Here is a 15,143-nt window from a genome sequence, read left to right on the forward strand (position 1 = left end):
TCCTCGTGTTCTTCCCCCCTGGTGCCTTCTCTACCCTTTCCTCGTGTTCTTCCCCCCTGGTGCCTTCTCTACCCTTTCCTCGTGTTCTTCCCCCCTGGTGCCTTCTCTACCCTTTCTTCCCCCTGGTGCCTTCTCTACCCCTTCCTCGTGTTCTTCCCGCTGGTGTCTACTTTTCTCCTTTCAATTATCCTCTCTGAATGTCTCCTTTAGGTGTGAACATTGGTGGAGTTGGGTCCTACATCTATGATACGACGCCTCGAGCCTCGGAGGACCAGGGTCCTGTCGCCCCCGTTGTCAGTGCTGCAAACAATGCTGCCAAGCCTGCCACACGAGGTGTGTACCCAGCGCAAGGGAAAATCTATAGAGGAAGGTCTTTTATTCGAAATACCTCATCTGTATGTCCTTCTCTTGTACAGTTGTAGCCCCAACACGGACATTTGCTGGAGAGACTGCCATGTGCCCAGGCTGTGGAAAGGCTGTCTACTTTGGTGAGTAGTTGTCACTTTTTTATATTTGCCAATTTCTGTACTGATCGAGCATTCAGAAATATGAGCTGAGCTCTGTCTTCTTACAGCGGAGAAGGTGATGTCACTTGGCAGAAGCTGGCACCGCCCCTGCCTCCGATGCCAGCGCTGCAGCAAGACATTGACTGCAGGGGGACATGCGGAGGTGAGTGCAGAGATGTGGCAGCTGTGAGACTTGGGGAAATGTGAGGAAGGATGTGATGGTGGTATCACTTGGTGGAATTGGGTGGAAAGATTTTTTTTTTTTTTTTTTTTTTTTTTTTTGGGTGGGGGTTGAAAAGTGGCATTTAAGGGCTGTCAGACAGATGATGCTATCTGAATGGTATGTTGAAACGCTCCACCTTTTATCCAATTCAAAGATGTTTCCTGTGGAAAATAGTAATGTAATGGGTCTTGTGCATAATAAACACAATGAGAATAGATAGATTAATAGACGATAGATTTAGACGAGTAGATTATCAGGCGCTCACTTAAAATGCTTTTTAATTTTTTGGTCCGATTTATTCTCATCGTGTGTACTAGGCATTCTAGCCTCCATTGTTGGAAAGTTGTAAGCTCATATTTACAATGTTTCTGAATGCAGCATGAGATGTGATGGCAGGAATAGGAGCATGGGATGCACAGAGTTGGGAGAAAAGATGAGATGATGGATTTGGGAGTGCAGTTGGGAGAAAAGCGATGGGTGTGATGCACAGAGCTCGGAGAAGAGATGACTGGTGGGATGCTCGGAGAAGAGATGACAGGTGGGATGCACAGAGCTCGGAGAAGAGAGATGACTGGTGGGATGCACGGAGGTGGAAGAAGAGATGGTGGGTGGGAAGCGCAGAGTTGGGAGAAGAGATGAGATGGCGAGTGGTATGCATGTAGTTGGGAGAAGGGATGAGCTGGCTGGTGGGAGACGTGGAGTTGGGAGAAGGGATGAGCTGGCGGGTGGGAGGCGCGGAGTTGGGAGAAGGGATGAAATGGCGGGTGGGAGGCGCGGAGTTGGGAGAAGGGATGAGATGGCGGGTGGGAGGCGTGGAGTTGGGAGAAGGGATGAGATGGCGGGTGGGAGGCACGGAGTTGGGAGAAGGGATGAGATGACGGGTGGGTGGGAGGCGCGGTGTTGGGAGAAGGGATGAGAGGGCGGGAGTGAAGCGCGGAGTTGGGAGAAGAGATGAGATGAGATGGCGGGTGGGTGGGAGGCGCGGCGTTGGGAGAAGAGAAGAGATGAGATGGCGGGTGGGTGGGAGGCGCGGAGTTGGGAGAAGGGATGAGATGGCGGGTGGGAGGCGTGGAGTTGGGAGAAGGGATGAGATGGCGGGTGGGAGGCACGGAGTTGGGAGAAGGGATGAGATGACGGGTGGGTGGGAGGCGCGGTGTTGGGAGAAGGGATGAGAGGGCGGGTGGGTGGGAGGCGCGGCGTTGGGAGAAGAGAAGAGATGAGATGGCGGGTGGGTGGGAGGCGCGACGTTGGGAGAAGGGATGAGAGGGTGGGTGGGAGGCGCGGAGTTGGGAGAAGGGATGCGATGGCGGGTGGGAGGTGCGGAGTTGGGAGAAGGGATGAGATGGTGGGTGGGACGTGCGGCGTTGGGAGAAGGGATGAGATGGCGGGCGGGAGGGAGGTGCGGAGTTGGGAGAAGGGATGAGATGGCGGGTCGGAGGCGCGGAGTTGGGAGAAGGGATGAGATGGCGGGTGGGAGGTGCGGAGTTGGGAGAAGGGATGAGATGGCGGGTGGGAGGTGCGGAGTTGGGAGAAGGGATGAGATGGCGGGTGGGAGGCGCAGAGCTTGGAGAAGGGATTAGATGGCGGGTGGGTGGGAGGCGCGGCGTTGAGAGAAGGGATGAGATGGCGGGTGGGAGGGAAGCGCGGAGTTGGGAGAAGGGATGAGATGGCGGGCGGGAGGGAGGTGCGGAGTTGGGAGAAGGGATGAGATGGCGGGAGGGAGGTGCGGAGTTGGGAGAAAGGATGAGATGGCGGGTGGGTGGGAGGTGCGGAGTTGGGAGAAGGGATGAGATGGCGGGTGGGTGGGAGGTGCGGAGTTGGGAGAAGGGATGAGATGGCGGGTGGGTGGGAGGTGCGGAGTTGGGAGAAGGGATGAGATGGCGGGTGGGTGGGAGGTGCGGAGTTGGGAGAAGGGATGAGATGGCGGGTGGGTGGGAGGTGCGGAGTTGGGAGAAGGGATGAGATGGCGGGTGGGTGGGAGGTGCGGAGTTGGGAGAAGGGATGAGATGGCGGGTGGGTGGGAGGTGCGGAGTTGGGAGAAGGGATGAGATGGCGGGTGGGTGGGAGGTGCGGAGTTGGGAGAAGGGATGAGATGGCGGGTGGGTGGGAGGTGCGGAGTTGGGAGAAGGGATGAGATGGCGGGTGGGTGGGAGGTGCGGAGTTGGGAGAAGGGATGAGATGGCGGGTGGGTGGGAGGTGCGGAGTTGGGAGAAGGGATGAGATGGCGGGTGGGTGGGAGGCGCGGAGCTGGGAGAAGGGATGAGATGGCGGGTGGGTGGGAGGCGCGGAGCTGGGAGAAGGGATGAGATGGCGGGTGGGTGGGAGGCGCGGAGCTGGGAGAAGGAATGAGATGGCGGGCGGGAGGCACGGAGCTGGGAGAAGGAATGAGATGGCGGGCGGGAGGGAGGTGCGGAGTTGGGAGAAGGGATGAGAACTGTTGATGCTTAATGGGCATGGTTTAGCACATGTGACAGCAAGTAATGGTTGCAGAGGCAGGAAAGGAGATGTGATAATGGGAGGGCTGTTGTGCAGGTGGAAGGCTTGCTTTTGGGTTGTCAATAATACATTTATATCCTACAGGTAGCAGGAGTGGGGGAAATGGGGAGAATTTATACAGCAAAAAATATTATACTGTCTCAGTAATGACTGCTACCTCTAACCCAGCGGTTCTCAACCTGTGGGTCGCGACCCTTTTGGGGGTCGAATGACCCTTTCACAGGGGTATCCTAAGACCATCAGAAAACACATTTCCGATGTGTAAAGAGCAGCTACTGTGTTGAAAGCAGCTACTGTGTTGAAAGCAGCTACTGTGTTGAAAGCAGCAGTATTGGAGGTAAAACGACACTCATGAATTATAATTGCTGGGTAAATAATTTTATGGTTGGGGGTCACCACAACATGAGGAACTGTATTAAAGGGTCACGGCATTAGGAAGGTTGAGAACCACTGCTCTAACCCATGTCTCTGCTCCCTTTCTAGCATGACGGCCTGCCATACTGCCATGTGCCCTGCTATGGACATCTCTTTGGACCAAAAGGTCAGTGCTGGAGTACCAAAGCTCCTTCATCCCTCACTGGTTAGGGGTCCATAGAACCAGAGGCTGCACACCCGTGCTAAGGTTTCTGGTGGTGGTGGTGGAGCTGTCTTTTCGGTTCTCTCAATCAGTGATATTTATGTGAATAAAGAATGATGTGGTAAAGTGGTGACTGCTGTTTGGAGTATTGCTCAGCCTGTGTGCCTGCTGTGGTGATCTGCCTGTGCTTCCATTGTAGTGTGGTGGGGGGGGGGGGGGGGGTGACTTGAGGTACTAAAACTGGTACATGTAGAACCTGGTGTAGCTGTGCATGGTAGCCAATTAGCTTTGAGCGTCAGCTTATTCAGTTAAGCTTTGGTAATAACACCTTGAAGCTGATTGGTTGCTGTGCAGAGTTGCACCAGATTTTGCACCCTCCAGCTTTAGTAAATAACCCCCAGTGTATGTCGTGTTTCTATACATCTGAGGGCGGCACGTGGAGCCTGGCACAGCCTATATTCTGGTATCTGTGCATTCCTTCACCATGATTAATTTCCGACCTTGGTATGAGATTACACATCTGTAGTGGGATAAATTCCCCCCGACCCCCCCCCCCAGAACTTTACTGAGCAGCCAGGGAATCCGACTCGAAGAATGCAATAAATGCAGAAAGCTGTTACCTTTGCCAGTCTGGAGGGAGGTGACACATCCTCCTCGGATACTCTGTGTATTCTGAATCTCTCAGGACCAACCCTGGGACCTGGAAATACAACCACCGAACTGGATATTCCCACAACTGTTGTCTGCTCACCGAGCTGTAATAACTTTTTTTTTTTTTTCTTTTTCTGATTCAGGATAATTTCCTCATCTAATCCTTAGATGTACAAATCTAAACTTGTTCCAAGAATGGAGAGCTGCGCTACAATGACGTCAGCCTTTCATTGTTCTGGTCAAAGCGCATGGGAACCCTGCCTGCGGCCACCCCATGTTGACAAGTTTCACTTTAATGCAGGTTTAATTGTGGGGATTCCGTCAGGCGGGGGCTCTGGTGTCATCGGCGTGCGTATGTATGTTCCTGAGTCTTCACCAGGAGCGTGGGAGAGCTCCATTCAGCCTGCCCAACTGGTCTTGGGTGCACACCGTAAACATACAGGGATGACACCAGGGGCGGACTGACAACTCATGGGGCCCCCGGGCAATAGGGGATCACGGGGCCCCTGTGTCCTTGCCCATACTAAAAAAAGCCTATGAAAAAGGTACCGGGGCATCTCATGGGGGCCCCCTACCGACCCCTGGCCCTCGGGCAGTGCCAGAGTTTCCAAATGGTCAGCCCGCCCCTGCATGACACCTATTTTGGTCTCTAAATAATGGTTAAAATGGTAAAAAATCAAAAATGCTAAATCTTGCATCAAATTAATCATTATAGTGGCTGCATTTGTTTTAATTTAGGCTTTTCCCCCCTGTTTTTCACCTGGTGATCTGGCCAGTAACACACCTTCTGTGTTAGTGCCTTCACTCTGGATGAAGGAGCACAGGGGGCACACCCAATGTAAGTAAACATGTGCCAAGAGTGCGAGCCCTGCACATTCCTGACACTTATCAGTGCCTCAGAAGTCCCAATCACTGCTTGTGATTGGGAGCTTTCCAATCATGACTGCTGTGACGGCTAATCAGAGGTCACATGACCCTATACCCCCACCTCAGGCGCCAGCGTCTCCCGGCTCTTTTAAGGGGTTTGTGACATTGGGAGGCGCCAGCAAGAAGGGGTTTATTCCTTTTAATTCCATTTGAGTTTCACATGCAAAATGACACAATTCTATGCCAGGGTTAGGCAACCTAGGCACTCCAGCTGTGGTGAAACTACAAATCCCATCATGCCTCCCAGAAGCAGTCTTTCTTGCAGTGATTCATGGGGCATGTAGTTCAACAGCTGATATGCCGAGGTTGCCTATCCTTGATCTATACTAGAATATTTGTGCGGGTAAATCTGTGTGATTAAAGCCCTGGGAACTGGAAAGAAATGAGAAAATGGAGCAGGTGGTGCACAGCAGTGAATATTCAGTCTGCTCTGCAGCAGTGGATTGTCCTTGGCGGGCAGTGGGAGTGATGGCACCCCCCACATGTGGGTATTGGGCCCCGTCCTGGGTAAGGTGCGGTTCTGGGTGGAGTGTTGCGTTATCTGTGATACGACTCCATTCTCCTCCTGGGTATCGCAACCCCGATAGGACTCCGTTCTCCTCGGTGTCGCAACCCCGATAGGACTCCGTTCTCCTCGGTGTCGCAACCCCCCATGGGACTCCCTGTTGTCGTCCTGGGCGTCGCAACCCCCCATGGGACTCCCTGTTGTCGTCCTGGGCGTCGCAACCCCCCATGGGACTCCCTGTTGTCGTCCTGGGCGTCGCAACCCCCCATGGGACTCCCTGTTGTCGTCCTGGGCGTCGCAACCCCCCATGGGACTCCCTGTTGTCGTCCTGGGCGTCGCAACCCCCCATGGGACTCCCTGTTGTCGTCCTGGGCGTCGCAACCCCCCATGGGACTCCCTGTTGTCGTCCTGGGCGTCGCAACCCCCCATTGGACTCCCTGTTGTCGTCCTGGGCGTCGCAACCCCCCATGGGACTCCCTGTTGTCGTCCTGGGCGTCGCAACCCCCCATGGGACTCCCTGTTGTCGTCCTGGGCGTCGCAACCCCCCATGGGACTCCCTGTTGTCGTCCTGGGCGTCGCAACCCCCCATGGGACTCCCTGTTGTCGTCCTGGGCGTCGCAACCCCCCCATGGGACTCCCTGTTGTCGTCCTGGGCGTCGCAACCCCCCCATGGGACTCCCTGTTGTCGTCCTGGGCGTCGCAACCCCCCCATGGGACTCCCTGTTGTCGTCCTGGGCGTCGCAACCCCCCATGGGACTCCCTGTTGTCGTCCTGGGCGTCGCAACCCCCCATGGGACTCCCTGTTGTCGTCCTGGGCGTCGCAACCCCCCATGGGACTCCCTGTTGTCGTCCTGGGCGTCGCAACCCCCCATGGGACTCCCTGTTGTCGTCCTGGGCGCCGCAACCCCCCATGGGACTCCCTGTTGTCGTCCTGGGCGTCGCAACCCCCCATGGGACTCCCTGTTGTCGTCCTGGGCGTCGCAACCCCCCATGGGACTCCCTGTTGTCGTCCTGGGCGTCGCAACCCCCCATGGGACTCCCTGTTGTCGTCCTGGGCGTCGCAACCCCCCATGGGACTCCCTGTTGTCGTCCTGGGCGTCGCAACCCCCCATGGGACTCCCTGTTGTCGTCCTGGGCGTCGCAACCCCCCATGGGACTCCCTGTTGTCGTCCTGGGCGTCGCAACCCCCCATGGGACTCCCTGTTGTCGTCCTGGGCGTCGCAACCCCCCATGGGACTCCCTGTTGTCGTCCTGGGCGTCGCAACCCCCCACGGGACTCCCTGTTGTCGTCCTGGGCGTCGCAACCCCCCACGGGACTCCCTGTTGTCGTCCTGGGCGTCGCAACCCCCCACGGGACTCCCTGTTGTCGTCCTGGGCGTCGCAACCCCCCACGGGACTCCCTGTTGTCGTCCTGGGCGTCGCAACCCCCCACGGGACTCCCTGTTGTCGTCCTGGGCGTCGCAACCCCCCACGGGACTCCCTGTTGTCGTCCTGGGCGTCGCAACCCCCCACGGGACTCCCTGTTGTCGTCCTGGGCGTCGCAACCCCCCACGGGACTCCCTGTTGTCGTCCTGGGCGTCGCAACCCCCCACGGGACTCCCTGTTGTCGTCCTGGGCGTCGCAACCCCCCACGGGACTCCCTGTTGTCGTCCTGGGCGTCGTAACCCCCCACGGGACTCCCTGTTGTCGTCCTGGGCGTCGTAACCCCCCACGGGACTCCCCGTTGTCCTCCTCGACGTCGCAACCCCCCACGGGACTCCCCGTTGTCCTCCTCGACATCGTAACCCCCCACGGGACCCGGGTTGTCCTCCTCGACGTCGTAACCCGAGCGTTGTCTTATCTTACTCCAGCACAACACATTGCACATTCATTTCCTCTCCAATTTGGAGTCTCGGCTTCACATCTGCTTTGATTTGAGGAGAACACGTTGTATTTGGAATGTAGAGAGGCGCACAGTGCGGCACCCATCTGCCTCATACACACCCTGCCCCTGATGTGACCCTCATCTGCTCCTCGTGTCTCACACTGCGGCCCCCACTAGTAGATGAAGAATATTTTCCCATGTCCTAAACCTGCACATAAGGCTGCTAAAGAGGCACCCTACCCCAAATATATGGGACTTGCCTCTGAGACGTAAGGATGGGTATAGCAATGTGCTGGGCTGCCTTGTCCCCTCTATACACGCTGGAAGGCCATGATGCGTACGGGTGGAGCTCGGCGCTATTTTCAGTCTGGGCTCTCAAAGCTGCTTTTCTGTTTGTCAGGAAATGGAACATTTTTTCCAGCTGGCCTAATTTCCTCTGGCACAGCCGGGCTGTACGCTGCTACTGTCTGTGTCTGCATCACAGCCAGGTTCTACACAGTCACTGCCTGCGACTGTATAACAGCCTTGCTGTGCTGCTACTGTCTGATTTACCCCCAAGGGGGTGATTGCATCAACGGCGTGAATGGTCTCCCTAGGGGTGAATGAGTCTGTGAATTTTGTTTTCTCCCCAGGGTAAATGCATTTGATGAATGAAAGCTTCTGATGGGTTAATTGTTTTGCCAAAAGGTGAATGCATCTGTGTCCGTTATTCTCCCTGTGAATAGTTTTCCCCAGGGGGGGGAAGGCATTGGGCATGTTAATTGTTTTTCCCCAGAGGTGAATGCACCTGTGTCAATTGTTCTGCCCAGAGGTGAATGTATTCCTGTCCGTTTTTCTCCCTATGGCTGAATGTTCCTTGATGTGTGAATAGTTTTCCCTGGGGAGGGAAGAAGGCATTGGGCATGTTAATTGTTTTTCCCCAGAGGTGAATGCATCAGTGTCCATTATTCTCCCTATGGGTGAATGCGTCTTGATGTGTGAATAGTGTTCCCTGGGGGGGAGGCATTGGGCATGTTAATTGTCTGTCCGTTCTCCCCCAGGGGGGAGTGCGTCTGTCCGTTCTCCCCCAGGGGGGAGTGCGTCTGTCCGTTCTCCCCCAGGGGGGAGTGCGTCTGTCCGTTCTCCCCCGGGGGTGGATGAGTGCGTCTGTCCGTTCTCCCCCGGGGGTGGATGAGTGCGTCTGTCCGTTCTCCCCCGGGGGTGGATGAGTGCGTCTGTCCGTTCTCCCCCGGGGGTGGATGAGTGCGTCTGTCCGTTCTCCCCCGGGGGTGGATGAGTGCGTCTGTCCGTTCTCCCCCGGGGGTGGATGAGTGCGTCTGTCCGTTCTCCCCCGGGGGTGGATGAGTGCGTCTGTCCGTTCTCCCCCGGGGGTGGATGTGCCTGATTTATGGGTGAATTGTTTTCTCAGTGTTGAATGCATCTAACGTGTTAATTGTTCTCCTCAGGGGTAAATATCGGAGATGTTGGATGTTACATCTATGAACCTTCCGATGAGACAGAGAGCCGGGATCAGATGTGAACAGCGTCAGGTACGGCTCTTATTCATACGGTTTGTGTTTTGGCCATACATTGACGGGTTCATTGCACCCCGTACTCCCAGAATCTGGAACCAATCAGACCTCTCCATCCTTTCTTTGCAGATGACCCGGGATGAGGAAATGCTTCTTCTGCCTTGTTTAACCCTTCACTGCTGGACTGCAATGCACTATGGGAGCCCCGCTTCATTCTCCTTGGGAGGGCGCTAAACAATGATGGTGAAAGTATTATGGCCCCCCCCCATGTATTTATTAATATTATAGGTTTATATAACTCTGGATCATTCCTCTACTGGAGACACCTGTAATTAGATGGTGTGCCCACCGGCCGCGGCTCTGTCAGTCCGGCAGCGCGGTCTGGGTGCTGACAGTGGCTGCATTCTTATTCCAATAGGCTAGATTATCAATGTTTTCTAAGAACTGTCTATTTAGCTTCCTCAGCCAATCAAGTTGAGGTATTTCATTTTCCAGGGCAGGTTTAAATCTGATTGGTGGCAGGGAGGTGATGGCAAGCACTACAGTAACAGAGCGGATCCTTTGTGCACAGAATGATGGCGGGGGGCCAGGAGAGCTTTCTGCAGCGTTGCCGATGGTGGTGTTGCTGTCTGTAAGGGCATGGCTCCATGTGCTGGCAATCCAGGACACAAATAGTTAATGGTCCTCTCTCAGCGGCTCTCTGGCTCCCTCTGGCGGCTTTTCACACCGCAGAACCAGTCTGTCATATCAGATTGCAGTGCCACGCTGGCGCTCGGTCACACTGATGCTGCAGACCTTCTGCGGGGTGGTGCAGAGCTGCCAATCAGTCCGCTGTATGAGAATCTGCTTTACGTGTCTGCTGCGGATTGTAAAACAACTCTATTCACTGACCAATGAGGGCCATGTCACCTGCAGCGCTGGCCATTCTCAATCGCTGATTCGCTACATGGCCCTGATGTCATCGCCTTATCCCCATTACAGACCTGCTGCCATCACTGACCCTCTGCCCTGCCATCATTGACCTTCTTGTCAGCTCTGTCATTCGCTGATCATTCGCGTGGCCCTGCCGCCATACCTGACCCCTCTGCATAGCCTGTTAGAAGAGGAAATGTTTGCTGCAATATAAAATGCACAATAAAAGTTTCCCTTTTTCACGCGTTGTGTCCCCGTCTCTATTCTGAATTTTACCTTCCAGGGCAGGGTTATTGAATTGCAATTCACGGAGTTCCGACCACTAAAATTTTCTTCCAACAGGCCTTAACCACTTCTTCCTTTTTTTTTTTTTTCTTTTTTTTTTCTTACCTCCTGTATCACAATTTCTTATCACTGTCCTCCAGTCCCCCTCACACCACAGTCCCCCACTTCACATCACAGCTTCCCTTCCAAGGTGGTGTTCTCAGGCCTGCCCACACTTCCCCACCCACACCACATGCACGCGCACGCCCCCCACGCACGTGCATCCCCCCCACACATGCACACACCCCATACGCATGCGTATGCCCACGTGTCCCCCCCCTCCCCCCCAACGTATGCACATACACCATGCCCGCCCCCCCACACGCACGCCCACGCACCCACTACCCCCCTACATGCACACACTATGGTCCCCTGCCCCTCCTTCTCGTCCCTGCCCCTCCTTCTCGTCCCTGCCCCTCCTTCTCGTCCCTGCCCCTCCTTCTCGTCCCTGCCCCTCCTTCTCGTCCCTGCCCCTCCTTCTCGTCCCTGCTTCTCCTTCTCGTCCCTGCTTCTCCTTCTCGTCCCTGCCCCTCCTTCTCGTCCCTGCCCCTCCTTCTCGTCCCTGCCCCTCCTTCTCGTCCCTGCCCCTCCTTCTCGTCCCTGCCCCTCCTTCTCGTCCCTGCCCCTCCTTCTCGTCCCTGCCCCTCCTTCTCTTCATTGCTATATATGCTCCTCCTAAGGAGACTCTGGATACTGCAGCCCTAACTCTACACATGTCAGAAGAGCCTTGACACAGGCACTGCGTGTGTGTGTGTGTGTGTGTGTGTGTGTACCTCTGTTTTAACGATTGTTTGGGTCAGTTTCCGCTGTTCGGCTGGCTGGTAAGTGTGCTGGAAAATATTTTGTTGTTCACAGTATGAATGATCTCAAATGATACCTATCCAGAGGGAAGAGGTAGAACAGCAGAATCTGGGTACATCCAGCATGAATACATACAAGGTACGCCGGTAACTTACAGTAGGTACAGCCTGGTAGGATGCAGTAGATTTCTCATTACAAACTGCTGTAACCATTACATCCTCAGAAGTACAGATGGTGTAAATAACGCTTTATATTTTTGAATGATGTAAGAATCCTATGTAGAGTAGAAAAGGATCAGGGATAGATACAACCCCAAACATGTTGACAGGAATGGGTTTCAAAAATTGCTAGTGTCTTGGGGTCAGGGAGGTGAGGTTAGTTCCCCCACTGAAACCCTAGGAATGTTGAGAGCAGCAGAGGGCTGCGAGGTAGGTAGACCATCTCCTACACTAGAATGAACCCTAGTAAGTAAAAGGTCATACTTGTGCACAGATCAAGCTCCTCTCCTAGTGGTGCCTCTCTTAAAGTGCTATTAAACCCAAAGACAAAAATGTATTCTATTGCAACATACCAATCATTACATGTGGTGGCTGCATTAGGTTTCTATTTTCAGCTTTTTTTTTTTTTTTTTCTTTTCAGCTTGTGATCTGGCAAGTAAAATACTTACTGTGTTAGATTGCCCCCACTCTGTATTAAGGTGCCCGGGGCACCTTTGGACAGCAGCATTGTCAGTCTGAGGGGGGAGGGGGGGGGGGGGGTTAGATATATACTACCAGATTTCGATACACTAACAAATTTGAAGCCGAACTCAAGCTAACACTTTATAAATCAATTACCGCAAACCGTTTTTTTTCCTTTTGAGATAAAGGTGTTGCATAAATATAAGCTGATCATTGTAAGCACTCCCCTGTCTAAGGTAAATGGTTTGTCTCACTCTTGTGGAAGAGCTTGTTCTTCTGAAAAACAGACTTACTGGCCAGATCACCAGATAAGAATAGAAGTCAAAAAAGTCTAAAAAACAAATGGAGCCATCACATCTAAAAATTGGTAACCTGCAATATAATAAAATGTTTGCTTTTTGGTTTAATACGGTTTTGACTGTGTATGTGGCAGAAACTAGGGTGTTTCTTTTTTTGTTTTGCCTGAATTATATGAAAACCAACCAACCTCAGGTTAATATGAACTTGAAGCCACAGCTCAACAAACTCCTGTTCTGCTGGAGGCATAGACAAATGACTTTGTTTATTGAACACTTCATTTCTTTATTGTACATTACGGGACACAGGAGGCTATAATCATTTCTATCTGGGTTATGTGCCACCTAATGGACACTGGCATCCCAAAAATAGAGGGGAAGTCTTCCTCTATGTAACCCCTCCCATACAGGAAGTCCCTTTTTGGGTTTTTTTTCCCCGATCATCTTAAAGGTGATGGTCACTGAAGTTCCGCTCTATGTGAGAATACACTTGGTCTCAAAATGGTCCTAATAGGAAGAAAGAGACTGGATAATCGGATTGCTCTAATGTGGCCTTTTGGTGCTGGACCCTGTATTACAGAACCCTGGGCAGTCGACACTGACCAAGGAAGCCTCTGGCAGGATCCTATGGGGTCCAGTGCTTTGGAGCTGTATAGCAGAAAAGGGGGACCAGCCCCCTGAAGGTCATGAGTGACTAAGCCTGTTGTGATGGGTGAAGATTGGAGCAGTAGCATATGAAATGTATATGCAGTGAAGGAAATAAGTATTTGATCGCCTGCTGATTTTGAATGTTTGCCCCTCACAAAGAAATAATCAGTCTAAACATCTAATGTTCGGTGTATTGTAACTCTGAGAGACAGAATAGCAACAAAAAATTCAAAAGAAATTTGTGTCTAACAAATGATGCACTAATTTGCATGTTCATGAGGGAAATATGTATTTGATCCCCTTCACAAAACATGACTTTGTGATTGCCGACAAGGGCTTTGCCACCAAGTACTGAGGTCAGACGTTTCCTGTAGTTGGTCCCCAGGTTTGCACACATCTCAGGAGGGATTTTGGCCCACTCTTCTTGGCAGATCCTCTCCAAGTCATTAAGGTTTGGTGGCTGACGTTTGTGGAGGGAGCTGAAAGTTCGAGTTGCCAGATTTTCAATCGGATTAAGGTCTGGAGACTGGCTAGGCCACTCCAGGATCTTAATGTGCTTCTTCTTGAGCCACTCCTTTGTTGCCTTGGCCGTGTGTTTTGGGTCATTGTCATGCTGGAACACCCATCCACAACCCATTTTTCAATTCCCTGGCTGAGGGAAGAAGGTTCTCACCTAATATTTGACGGTACATTGCCCCATCCTTTCGTCCCTTTGATGCGGTGCAGTTGTCCTGTCCCCTTAGAAAAACACCCCCAAAGCAGAATGTTTCCACCACCATGTTTGACAGTTGGGATGGTCTTCTTGGGGTCATAGGCAGCATTCCTCCTCCTCCAAACACGGCGAGTTGAGTTGATGCCAAAGAGCTCGATTTTGGTCTCATCAGTGGCAACCTTCAGATGGGCCTGGACATGTGCTTTCTTGAGCAGAGGGACTGCAGGATTTCAATCCTTGTCGGCGTAGTGTGTTACCAATTGTTTTCTTGGTGACTGTGGTCCCAGCTGCCTGGAGATCATTGACAAGATCCTCACGTGTAGTTCTGGGATGATTCCTCACTGTTCTCATGATCATTGACACTCCACGAGGTGAGATCTTGCATGGTGCACCAGACCTAGGAAGACTGACAGTCGTTTTGTGTTTCTTCCATTTGCAAATGATTGCACCAACTGTTGTCACCTTCTCACCAAGCTGCTTGGCGATAGTTTGGTAGCCCAGTCCAGCCTTGTGTAGGTCTACCATCTTGTCCCTGACATCTTTGGACAGCTCTTTGGTCTTTGCCATGGTGGAGAGTTTGGAATCTGATTGTTTGATTGCTCCTGTGGACAGGTGTCTTTATAGAGGTAACAAAATGAGATTAGAAGCAGTCTCTTAAAGGGAGTGCTGCTACTCTCCGCTTGTTACCTATATGAAAGACACCTGGTAGCCAGAAATCCTGCTGAATGATAGGATATCAAATACTTATTTTCCTCATGAACATGCAAATCAGTGCATCATTTGTTAGACATACATTTCTTTTGAATTTGTTGTTGCTATTCTGTCTCTCAGTGTTACAATACACCGAACATTCGATTTTTAGACTGATTTCTTTGTGAGGGGCAAATATTCAAAATCAGCCGGGGAGCAAATACACATTTTCTTCACTGTATGAACTGGCCATGACTACATCAGGAATATCTGCCCTAGTGCTCTCAGAACAACTTCCGCCCTTTTGCTATTACAAATCTCCTTTTAAAATGTAATATATTATAGCTTACAGGTCTTAGATTTTCTGTAAGTACAGAAAAGTGTTGATCCTGCTAGAAATGCAGTGTCCTTGTCACTTCCTGGGAGCTAAATGGAAAGAATATCGCACAATATTTTTATTTTTAGCTATCTTTTGTGACCTACAACACTCCCTTCCCCATGTTATGGCAATGAGGAGAGGAAAAGATGTTCTGTAGTCCTGTCCCAGAGTGACCATGTGACTCCTCCATCGATATGGTACAGTGAGTGAACGATACCATCCTACGACAGTGGACTCATCCTAGGACCAGAAGTGTACATTACTGGTTGAATCACCTATTTAACCACTTTGTGTCGGTGCCTCCCGGCCCTTTAAGAGTTTCAGAAGCCAAGAGGCGGGCAGAGTTTTAGGGTCATGTGACCGCCGTGATTTGCCGTCACGACGGTCACATGATTGGAAAAGGTCTGGATTGAAAGGGGAGATTGGAACCTTTCCATGAGT

The 15,143-nt window shown here is 52.4% G+C and overlaps 1 protein-coding gene across 1 annotated transcript in view; it reads left to right on the top strand.

Annotated features, from left to right (window-relative positions):
• CRIP3 (cysteine rich protein 3) overlaps window positions 1-10,414 on the top strand; it is a 30,302-nt gene extending 19,888 nt beyond the window's left edge. The window contains exons 4-9 of the mRNA XM_089660919.1: window positions 211-333; window positions 417-488; window positions 575-669; window positions 3,709-3,766; window positions 9,195-9,278; window positions 9,390-10,414. Of these exons, the coding sequence (XP_089517045.1) occupies window positions 211-333; window positions 417-488; window positions 575-669; window positions 3,709-3,766; window positions 9,195-9,268 (422 nt within the window). The 3' untranslated portion in view covers window positions 9,269-9,278; window positions 9,390-10,414. The remainder of the gene's footprint in view (window positions 1-210; window positions 334-416; window positions 489-574; window positions 670-3,708; window positions 3,767-9,194; window positions 9,279-9,389) is intronic.
• Window positions 10,415-15,143: the final 4,729 nt, after the last annotated feature.

The sequence above is a fragment of the Staurois parvus genome, unplaced genomic scaffold (genome assembly GCF_062004578.1).
Source record: "Staurois parvus isolate SC_StPar_1 unplaced genomic scaffold, SC_StPar_1.0 ptg001288l, whole genome shotgun sequence".
Lineage (NCBI taxonomy): Eukaryota > Metazoa > Chordata > Amphibia > Anura > Ranidae > Staurois > Staurois parvus.